At 41.9% G+C, this 11,271-nt stretch overlaps 2 protein-coding genes and 1 pseudogene across 2 annotated transcripts in view; all 3 read left to right on the top strand.

The window, feature by feature from the left end:
- The first annotated feature begins 1,306 nt into the window (after positions 1-1,306).
- On the top strand, positions 1,307-4,392 carry LOC108249165 (tripartite motif-containing protein 16-like). The gene has a single exon (XM_017438357.3). It carries the CDS (start codon positions 1,360-1,362, stop codon positions 3,031-3,033), a length of 1,674 nt encoding a protein of 557 aa, XP_017293846.1. The 5' UTR covers positions 1,307-1,359; the 3' UTR covers positions 3,034-4,392.
- Positions 4,393-5,649: 1,257 nt separating this feature from the next.
- LOC108249156 lies at positions 5,650-6,417 on the top strand (annotated as a pseudogene).
- A 3,506-nt stretch (positions 6,418-9,923) lies between these two features.
- Positions 9,924-11,271, top strand: part of LOC108249157 (tripartite motif-containing protein 16-like) — a 1,517-nt gene continuing 169 nt past the window's right edge. Inside the window, exon 1 of the mRNA XM_025011159.2 lies at positions 9,924-11,265. Within this exon, the coding sequence (XP_024866927.1) occupies positions 9,943-11,265 (1,323 nt within the window). The 5' untranslated portion in view covers positions 9,924-9,942. The remainder of the gene's footprint in view (positions 11,266-11,271) is intronic.

The raw sequence follows: 11,271 nt of genomic DNA, 5'->3' as shown, positions 1-11,271 counted from the left end.
TCTTTTGTTTCGGACCCACCGAGGTCACGTGACCAGGCGGAAAATCTCAGCATCTTATTTTTTATTAGATTTATTTTATATAAATGTGTTTTTTTTTAGCTCTTATCTGGGGAGAAAAGTGCAGGAAAAGCCCAAATCTAACGTTTGTAACTCATATAATCGTCTGTAATATGTTTTATTTACTCCGCTCACTCTGTTTTCTTGTTTATTTTTATTTTTTCTTACATTTTATCCCATCTAACTCCTCCTGCAGACTTTGTGCTGTTTTAGAAAAACGTTCAGCTCATTCAGGAGGTGGCTCCTGTAACTTTTAGTGTTTGTAAGTTTTATACTTTTTAAAATATTTAACTTTATTTATTTCCCTCATAAAAATACATGGAGATCCCTTCAGCTGCTGCCTCTGGTTTAGTCTTATTTTTTGGCTACTAATTGTTTTTTAGCTGCTGTAATGCTACTTTATTAATAGTTTGACATATCAGCTACCTTTCTGTTACTTTAAGCTTGTAGTTAGTTTTTTGATACTTTATACTAGTCTATTCCTACTCGTAGCTTGAAGCTAACCTTTTAGCTCAGATTCTTTTTGATTAAATTAATTCGATTTTTACAGCTTGATAGAAAAAAAAACTTTTTATTTTGGTATTTACTGTGAGCACATGAATTCTTCCCATATGTGAGCACTTTTAATTTATGTAAATATTGATTTTATGGATAAATTCACTGATTTTCTTATAATTAAGTTTGTCTGTTCAAATGCAGGTTTCTGATATTTTCACCTGTTTTATTATAAATATTGTTTGGAAATGAGACGGTTCAGAAAACGATGAAAACAAAAGGCGTCTCTGACTAATTCATGTGGGGCGTCCTGTTTCTTTAACTGACCTTTGACCCCCCCCAGTCATCTCTATTGTTCGCCTCCAGCCTTTTGTTATCCTGCAATTGTGCAAGAAAACAAAGGAAAACAGAAGCTGTGAAATAAATTTCCTGGGGAAATTTGTAAATGGTGAACCTCTTACATTTTACAGAACACGAGTGGTGATTTTCTGTCTGCCTGCTGTCGTATATTTGGTCTTTTTCTTAGATTTGGTTTAAGAAGTGGAAACAAAAGCACGTGTGTGTAAAAACCTGCTTAACTTAAAGGCTCTCAGCCTCACGAAGCAATAACAACAGATTTTCATACCTAAATAATGCAAATAATTTTCTTAAGAGAGAATGTTAAAAACTCCCAGGAGGTCACTCTGAACCGAGAATGTTACTTTAATAAACCAGAAACGGTTAAAGTTGATGAAGTTTTGTTGTTGTTTTGTAGATTGAAGAGAACCGATCAGAGGTAAAACTGATTTATCTTTAACATCAGAGAAAATGGAGCAGAAAGAAGTGGAGCTGAACCAGAAATCCATCTCCTGTTCGATCTGTTTGGATCTCCTGAAGGATCCGGTGACTATTCCCTGTGGACACAGCTACTGTATGAACTGTATTAAAACCTGCTGGGATGGAGAGGATCAGAGGAGAATCCACAGCTGTCCTCAGTGCGGGCAGACATTTGAACGAAGGCCTGACTTGAAGAAAAACATCATGTTAGCAGCTTTAATGGAGGAGTTAAAGAGAGACGGACTCCAAGCTGCTCCTGCTGATCTCTGCTATGCTGGACCTGAAGATGTGTCCTGTGATGTCTGCACTGAGAGGAAACTGAAGGCTGTCAAGTCCTGTCTGGTCTGTTTGGCTTCTTACTGTGAGAAACACCTCCACCTTCACTTTGAATCTGCTGCTTTTGAGAAACACCAGCTGGTGGAGCCCTCCAAGAAGCTCCAGGAGACCATCTGCCCTCGTCACGATGAGGTGATGAAGATTTTCTGTCGTACTGATCAGCAGTGTATCTGTTATCTCTGCTTCATGGATGAACATAAAGGACATGAAACAGTCTCAGCTGCAGCAGGAAGAGCTGAGAAGCAGAAGGAGCTCGAGGCGAGTCGACAACAAATCCAGCAGAGAATCCAGGACCGACAGAAAGATGTGAAGCTGCTCCAACAGGAGGTGGAGGCCATCAATGTCTCTGCTGATAAAACAGTGGAGGACAGTGAGAAGACCTTCACTCAGCTGATCCGTCTCATCCAGAAAAGAAGCTCTGATGTGAAGCAGCAGCTCAGATCCCAGCAGGAAACTGAAGTGAGTCGAGTCAAAGAGCTTCAGGAGAAGCTGGAGCAGGAGATCACTGAGCTGAAGAGGAAAGACGCCGAGCTGGAGCAGCTCTCACACACAGAGGATCACAACCAGTTTCTCCACAACTACCCCTCAGTGTCAGCACTCAGTGAGTCTACACACTCATCCAGCATCAAGAGTCGTCCTCGGAGACACTTTGAGGACGTGACAGCAGCTGTGGAGGAGCTCAGAGACAAACTACAGGACGTCCTGAGGGACATGTGGACAGACATCTCACTGAGAGTCTCTGAAGTGGACGTTTTACTGCCACAACCAGAACCAAAGACCAGAGATGGATTCTTAAAATATTCACAAGAAATCACTCTGGATCCAAACACAGCAAACAGATATCTGTTGTTATCTGAGGGGAACAGAAAAGTAACATTAATGGAACAACAACAGTCTTATCCTGATCATCCAGACAGATTCACTTATTATTATCAGGTTCTGAGCAGAGAGAGTCTGACCGGACGTTGTTACTGGGAGGTGGAGTCGAGGCGCGGCGGGGTTCGTGTTGCCGTCGCCTACAGGAGCATCAAGAGAGCGGGCCGCCTGAACGAGTGTCTGTTCGGCTGCAACGACAGATCCTGGGCTTTATGCTGTGACAGGAACAGTTACACGTTTTGGCACAACAACGTTAAAACTCCAGTTTCAGGATTTTGTTCCTCCAGAGTCGGAGTGTACCTGGACCACAGAGCAGGTGTTCTGTCTTTCTACAGCGTCTCTGAAACCATGACTCTCCTCCACAGAGTCCAGACCACATTCACTCAGCCGCTCCACGCCGGACTTCTGTTTTACTCTGATGGAGACACAGCCGAGGTCATTAAACTGAATTAGATACGAGCTTTAAGGCGCAGCTGGTTAAAATTAGCCACTGATAGTTTGTAGTCGTGGCGTTTCTTCACTATCATAGCTGTAGAGCATCAAGAAATCTGTAAAAGCCGAGACCAAGCTGTGATTCTCGGATATTATTTACATATTTAATCTGTGTGATAACAGCTAACAGGGAAATATCAGCCCAGTGAGTTATTTCTATTATTAAGTGATTTATAAAGTAATAAAATACAGACTGAAATGAATCATGTGAAGACCTGACTTTAGAGAATTTAACGTTTGGATTTTATTCTGTTAATCTGTGACACTAACTTGTTCAAATGGTGGGACCACAAAAAAAAAATATATATTTTAGAAACCTGTTTGTAGAATAAGGCAAACAAATATATTATGGTTAGCCTGTGTGGATTTGGAGCGACTGATTTAGTTTTATAAGAAAATAAAGAATTAGCCTCAGTATTATTAACCAGTTGAATAATGTAGGATTGTTTGTCTTTTTATAACATAATAGTAGTTTGTGTTTTTATAGACCTTTAAAGATTTGTTTCCAGCATATATATTTTTATGTAAAGTGCTTTGTTTGGTCCGTACACTAAGAACTGCTGGTTACAAACAGCCTGATTTATCAGGTTGACCTACAGTAAGAGCTCCTAAAAACTTGGATTAATTAGAAAAAAAAACTCAAAGTTTGGTTTGTTAATAATTATAATTTGGGTTGATGATGCTAACAGCTAACGGCGTCGGCTAACTAGCACCAAATGATGTCAGTTTAGGAAACTAAACTCACTGTTTGGTGAAAACTAAACCGACCAGGTTAAACATCCTCCGACAAGTTATTTTTACCGTCTCAACCTAATCTTAAAGCAGAGGTCCAGTTGGGTCCAATTTGATCCAGTTTGGTCCAGTCGGGTCCAGTATATCCATTCGGGTTCAGTTGGGTCCAGTTTGATCCAGTTTGGTCCAGTCGGGTCCAGTTCTGGGTTAAGTGTTGGCCTCCGACCCGACCTCTGACCCAGCAGGTTCTCCTGTGATAACTTTAAACAGAACTGAATGATTTAATTTGCTGTGTTGAATTCTGATTTTGTAATTTGAAATTATAAACAATAGTTTGTTAGAATTAAACTTTATTTTCATTCGTCCATTAATTTGTGTAAAATGTGAATTATTTGTAATCATACTAAAACCTTCCTGAGATTTAGTCTGTTTAGATAAGAATGCTGTAATTCTGTAAACTAACATTTCTTCATTTGAAAATGGAAACAAATACTGGATTATTTTGTAATTTTTAGTTTTTGTATTGCAGAAACAGAGGATGTTCATCTTTCCTTTGCCTTTTTTAAAAATAAAAAGTAGTTAATGCAGTTCTTCCTGCGTATCTGTACGTTTTATTTCAGCTTAATAAAAGGCAGACAAACATGTAAATGCCTGTTTCTCTGTGTTAGCAAAATATCTCATGAACCAATAAAACTCAAAGAACACACTGGATGTACGTCTACAACCGATTAACTTTTGGAGTCAGCCGAATTCAAGATTCTTTCCAACTTTCTAGCTGCCTGTTTTAAAGAACGTAACTGAATTAAACCAAGGAGCCATCTTCCTCTGACTGATCACTTTCTTTTTCAGAGGAGCAACTTTATCAAGTGATATTTGCATTCAACCCTGGGTTGTCCATAATTTAGATGCCAAATTCCTAGAAATAAGAGCGGCTCCACCCAAAGTGGGATGGATGCCATTGCTCCGCATCAGACCAGGTTTTCCACAAAAAGCACTCCAGTTATCTCCGTAGCCCACGTTGTTTTCAGGACACCACCTGGACAGCCAGCGCTTGAACGACTACGGAGTCCGACATTGTGAATAACAGTCTTACAGTATTTAACCTTAGCCTTAGTCAGCATTTTCAGGTAGGATTCGATGTTGGATGAATGAGTTTGACGATGGTCGCTGGAGTCCCTAGTGCAACGTTTCGGACCACAGAGCTGCCCGTTACCAGGGCTGGTTTCTCAGCAGGTGTGTCGCTGAGTGAGGAAAATCGGTTTGAAACGTGAACAAGAGCCGAGCTTCCAATTCAGACAGCCTCTCCTCCAAAGCTACCATAAACCTACATTTATTACACGTACCAATTATTGCTGAACGAGGCAGAGGAATAGCTAAAGATCTGACACACAGAGCAAGTGAGAACAGAAGAAGCCAGGATAGAACCAGAAGCCATGCTAAGCTGACGCTAGCTACCAGAGCTAGAACCAAGAAGTGTTGAAAGACAGAAGAAGAACAGTATATTGCACGATTTATCTTTGTTTGCATTTTTACATTTGCTAATGTTACTTTTGACACTATGTGCTGCTGTTCTTACTTCATTTTATCACCTGTGAAATGAATTTTAATTTCTCTGGAGGAGTTTTCCCAATGATCAATAAAGATCTGATCAGTAAATTTAAAACCTGGTAATATATCTAAACCCAGAGGTCCCTAGGCGAACAGCTTCTCCAGTTATTTTTCTTCCTGCTCCCGCAAACAGCAGCTAATCTCAGGCCTCATGTTTCCTGCCTCCTCCTTTTAGGAGTTACATGTTTGGACACGCAGACACACCGTTTATTTGTTCAGGGCGGGACCAAGAATGTTCGAGTGAACACAAGTGAAACTAAAGAGATCGTTTTTTCTGAGAGGTGAAATGGCGCAGAAAGGAGTTTGGCTGAACCAAGAATCTTTAACTTGTTCGATCTGTTTGGATCTCCTGAAGGATCCGGTGACTATTCCCTGTGGACACAACTACTGTATGAACTGTATTAAAACCTACTGGGATGGAGAGGATCAGAGGAGAATCCACAGCTGTCCTCAGTGCAGGAAGGACTTCATACCAAGGCCTGTTCTGGTGAAAAACACCATGTTAGCCTTTTTAGTGGAGGAGCTGAAGAAGACTGGACTCCAAGCTGCTCCAGCTGATCTCTGCTATGCTGGACCTGAAGATGTGTCCTGTGATGTCTGCACTGAGAGGAAACTGAAGGCTGTCAAGTCCTGTCTGGTCTGTTTGGCCTCTTATTGTGAGAAACACCTCCAACCTCACTATGAAGCTCCACCGTTACAGAAACACCAGCTGGTGGAGCCCTCCAAGAAGCTCCAGGAGAACATCTGCCCTCGTCATGATGAGGTGATGAAGATTTTCTGTCGTACTGATCAGCAGTGTATCTGTTATCTCTGCTTCATGGATGAACATAAAGGACATGAAACAGTCTCAGCTGCAGCAGGAAGAGCTGAGAAGCAGAAGGAGCTCGAGGCGAGTCGACAACAAATCCAGCAGAGAATCCAGGACCGACAGAAAGATGTGAAGCTGCTCCAACAGGAGGTGGAGGCCATCAATGTCTCTGCTGATAAAACAGTGGAGGACAGTGAGAAGACCTTCACTCAGCTGATCCGTCTCATCCAGAAAAGAAGCTCTGATGTGAAGCAGCAGCTCAGATCCCAGCAGGAAACTGAAGTGAGTCGAGTCAAAGAGCTTCAGGAGAAGCTGGAGCAGGAGATCACTGAGCTGAAGAGGAAAGACGCCGAGCTGGAGCAGCTCTCACACACAGAGGATCACAACCAGTTTCTCCACAACTACCCCTCAGTGTCAGCACTCAGTGAGTCTACACACTCATCCAGCATCAAGAGTCGTCCTCGGAGACACTTTGAGGACGTGACAGCAGCTGTGGAGGAGCTCAGAGACAAACTACAGGACGTCCTGAGGGACATGTGGACAGACATCTCACTGAGAGTCTCTGAAGTGGACGTTTTACTGCCACAACCAGAACCAAAGACCAGAGATGGATTCTTAAAATATTCACAAGAAATCACTCTGGATCCAAACACAGCAAACAGATATCTGTTGTTATCTGAGGGGAACAGAAAAGTAACATTAATGGAACAACAACAGTCTTATCCTGATCATCCAGACAGATTCACTTATTATTATCAGGTTCTGAGCAGAGAGAGTCTGACCGGACGTTGTTACTGGGAGGTGGAGNAAGCAGGACTTTTCTGTCCAGAAAAGTGACTTTTTGTGTGTTTCAGCAGGATGTTGAGCCCTCCTACTCACTGCCTATGACTCTGAAGGCATTTAGCTGGAAACGCCATAAACAAAGTATAATGTAAGCAAAAGCATCCTTCCACTGTGAACCTGCAGCAACCCAGGCCTTTGTTTTCTCATTATTTTAATGGCAACCAGCTCCTGCTTAGCGTTGCTTCTGTATATTACACAATCATGTTTAAATAACCACTCACGCTCTTCTTCGTCTCTTTATTTTCGGTGAACTCCGACTCTGAAAAGCTTCTCTTCTTTCATTCTTTCACGCTGGAGTTTACCTTTATTCCTTTTTTGGAGACTCAGCTGAGTTTCTTTGAGGAACACAGTAAATATGTTATTAGTTGTCTGAACGCTGAGTCAGCAATCACACTCTTGTTTTCTGTACAATTTTTACAATCTAACTACTTCTGCAAACTTCATATCACATTAGCCGCTCATATATCAAAATGTTCGGCTCAGTTAGGAGATGGCTGCTGTGACTTTTGGTTTTTCTAACTTTTATACTTTTCAAAATATTTAACTAATTACAAAATGTCCCCCATAGAAATACATGGAGATCTGTTCAGTTCCTTCATGACGTTCTTGTCTTTGAAACCTGCTTCAGTACACCAGCTCTAGCGTTTATGTTGTTTATTTAAAACATCAGCGGTTTGATCCACTATAATACACGCTGCTGTGCTCCATTAATAGCTGTACCACTGTAAAAATAAAGAGTTGTATAATTTTCTCCCTTTATGTCACCAATGTAATGTTTGTACACACTTGTTTACTTCATGTGTATCCAATAAGGGTGGGAATCATAAGCTTCAACTATTATATTAACATTTTTTTGTCCTGTATCTTGTTTTGAAATAAAATATGTAAAATAAACATCAAAATGTGGGTCTCAATCTGGAATAGTACACTATGACTTCTCTATGTTTACAGTAATTTTGTAATATAAATATAAATGAATTGATTAGATGGAAAATAAACCTCCAGTCTGGCTCCAGATTCTTTAAGACTTCATTTGGGTTTGGCTCCGGACTCCGACCTGCCATTTGGGGGACCAATCCAGTTTGTGTGAAATTTAATAAAATCTTAAGCTCTTTATTTAGTATTTATTTTCAAAACCACAGATAGAAACACTAGTATTGTAGAAAAAAAACAGACTCAAGCATCTACAGAACCAAATATTTCTCCTGTGAAACTTTTTGTCTGTAACTGAATTAAACCAAGGAGCCATCTTCCTCTGACTGATCACTTTCTTTTTCAGAGGAGCAACTTTATCAAGTGATGTTTGCATTCAAGCTGTAATATTATCAAGAAGATGATCTAAGTTGCTGCTCTCTGTTGCATTTCTCTGTAAGACAGAGGAGAATAATAACAGATTCTTTAAATGTGGTTACAGCATTCTCTGATAAACATCTAATGAACTTTCCTCTTATTGGCTGTGTAGTCAGTCAATGTGAACTCAAACGTTATTAAAAAGGATTGTGAGGATGTAATATAAAGTCTTTACTCTCTGCCATAAGTCAGAACCAGATCAAGAGTCTGATGAAGAGGATGAGGAGGTTTGTGGACATTTCGGGTCAAACCAGTTGACTCTAATATACTATTAAAGGCTATATTTAAACTATTACTTTCAACATCCACATAAATGTTTAATTAATTTGGGCCGTGGGCGAGCTGACCCTGTTTCAATGGGGGTTTGGGTAACAGAGGAGAAGCAGCAGAGAGGTGAGGAAGACTACAACTCTTCTTCCTGGACTGGACCCCGGGTTGTCCATAATTTGGATGCCAAATTCCTAGAAATAAGAGCGGCTCCACCCAAAGTGAGATGGATGCCATCGCTCCGCATCAGATCAGGTTTTCCCCAAAAAGCACTCCAGTTTTCTCCGTAGCCCACGTTGTTTTCAGGACACCACCTGGACAGCCAGCGCTTGAACGACTACGGAGTACATTGTTTTTTACAAAGTTACACACCGAAGCAACATTAATTTAATGACCTCCGACTGGCGTAACCGGGGGTCATTATTGCTGAGGTGAATAACAGTCTTACAGTATTTAACCTTAGCCTTAGTCAGCATTTTCAGGTAGGATTCGATGTTGGATGAATGAGTTTGACGATGGTCGCTGGAGTCCCTAGTGCAACGTTTCGGACCACAGAGCTGCCCGTTACCAGGGCTGGTTTCTCAGCAGGTGTGTCGCTGAGTGAGGAAAATCGTTTTGAAATGTGAACAAGAGCCGAGCTTCCAATTCAGACAGCCTCTCCTCCAAAGCTACCATAAACCTACATTTATTACACGTACCAATTATTGCTGAACGAGGCAGAGGAATAGCTAAAGATCTGACACACAGAGCAAGTGAGAACAGAAGAAGCCAGGATAGAACCAGAAGCCATGCTAAGCTGACGCTAGCTACCAGAGCTAGAACCAAGAAGTGTTGAAAGACAGAAGAAGAACAGTATATTGCACGATTTATCTTTGTTTGCATTTTTACATTTGCTAATGTTACTTTTGACACTATGTGCTGCTGTTCTTACTTCATTTTATCACCTGTGAAATGAATTTTAATTTCTCTGGAGGAGTTTTCCCAATGATTAATAAATATCTGTCTGATCAAACTGTGTTTTAGGAAAGCTAAATTTAAAATCTGGTAATATATCTCTAAACCCAGAGGTCCCTAGGCGAACAGCTTCTTCAGTTATTTTTCTTCCTGCTCCCGCAAACAGCAGCTAATCTCATGCCTCAGGTTTCCTGCCTCCTCCTTTTAGGAGTCACGTGTTTGGACACGCAGACACACTCAGGGCGGGACCAAGAATGTTCCAGTGAACAAAAGTGAAACTAAACAGATCGTTGTTTCTGAGAGGTGAAATGGCGCAGAAAGGAGTTTGGCTGAACCAAGAATCTATGTCTTGTTCGATCTGTTTGGATCTCCTGAAGGATCCGGTGACTATTCCCTGTGGACACAGCTACTGTATGAACTGTATTAAAACCTACTGGGATGGAGAGGATCAGAGGAGAATCCACAGCTGTCCTCAGTGCAGGAAGGACTTCATACCGAGGCCTGTTCTGGTGAAAAACACCATGTTAGCAGAGTTGGTGGAGGAGCTGAAGAAGACTGGACTCCAAGCAGCTCCTGCTGATCACTGCTATGCTGGACCTGAAGATGTGTCCTGTGATGTTTGCACTGAGAGGAAACTGAAGGCTGTCAAGTCCTGTCTGGACTGTTTGGCCTCTTACTGTGAGAAACACCTCCAACCTCACCATGAAGCTCCACCGTTACAGAAACACCAGCTGGTGGAGCCCTCCAAGAAGCTCCAGGAGAACATCTGCCCTCGTCATGATGAGGTGATGAAGATTTTCTGTCGTACTGATCAGCAGTGTATCTGTTATCTCTGCTTCATGGATGAACATAAAGGACATGAAACAGTCTCAGCTGCAGCAGGAAGAGCTGAGAAGCAGAAGGAGCTCGAGGCGAGTCGACAACAAATCCAGCAGAGAATCCAGGACCGACAGAAAGATGTGAAGCTGCTCCAACAGGAGGTGGAGGCCATCAATGTCTCTGCTGATAAAACAGTGGAGGACAGTGAGAAGACCTTCACTCAGCTGATCCGTCTCATCCAGAAAAGAAGCTCTGATGTGAAGCAGCAGCTCAGATCCCAGCAGGAAACTGAAGTGAGTCGAGTCAAAGAGCTTCAGGAGAAGCTGGAGCAGGAGATCACTGAGCTGAAGAGGAAAGACGCCGAGCTGGAGCAGCTCTCACACACAGAGGATCACAACCAGTTTCTCCACAACTACCCCTCAGTGTCAGCACTCAGTGAGTCTACACACTCATCCAGCATCAAGAGTCGTCCTCGGAGACACTTTGAGGACGTGACAGCAGCTGTGGAGGAGCTCAGAGACAAACTACAGGACGTCCTGAGGGACATGTGGACAGACATCTCACTGAGAGTCTCTGAAGTGGACGTTTTACTGCCACAACCAGAACCAAAGACCAGAGATGGATTCTTAAAATATTCACAAGAAATCACTCTGGATCCAAACACAGCAAACAGATATCTGTTGTTATCTGAGGGGAACAGAAAAGTAACATTAATGGAACAACAACAGTCTTATCCTGATCATCCAGACAGATTCACTTATTATTATCAGGTTCTGAGCAGAGAGAGTCTGACCGGACGTTGTTACTGGGAGGTGGAG

This window comes from Kryptolebias marmoratus, linkage group LG7 (assembly GCF_001649575.2).
Source record: "Kryptolebias marmoratus isolate JLee-2015 linkage group LG7, ASM164957v2, whole genome shotgun sequence".
Taxonomy (NCBI): domain Eukaryota; kingdom Metazoa; phylum Chordata; class Actinopteri; order Cyprinodontiformes; family Rivulidae; genus Kryptolebias; species Kryptolebias marmoratus.
The sequence above is the reverse complement of the archived record's forward strand: the minus strand, read 5'-3'. Positions and strand labels throughout refer to the sequence as shown.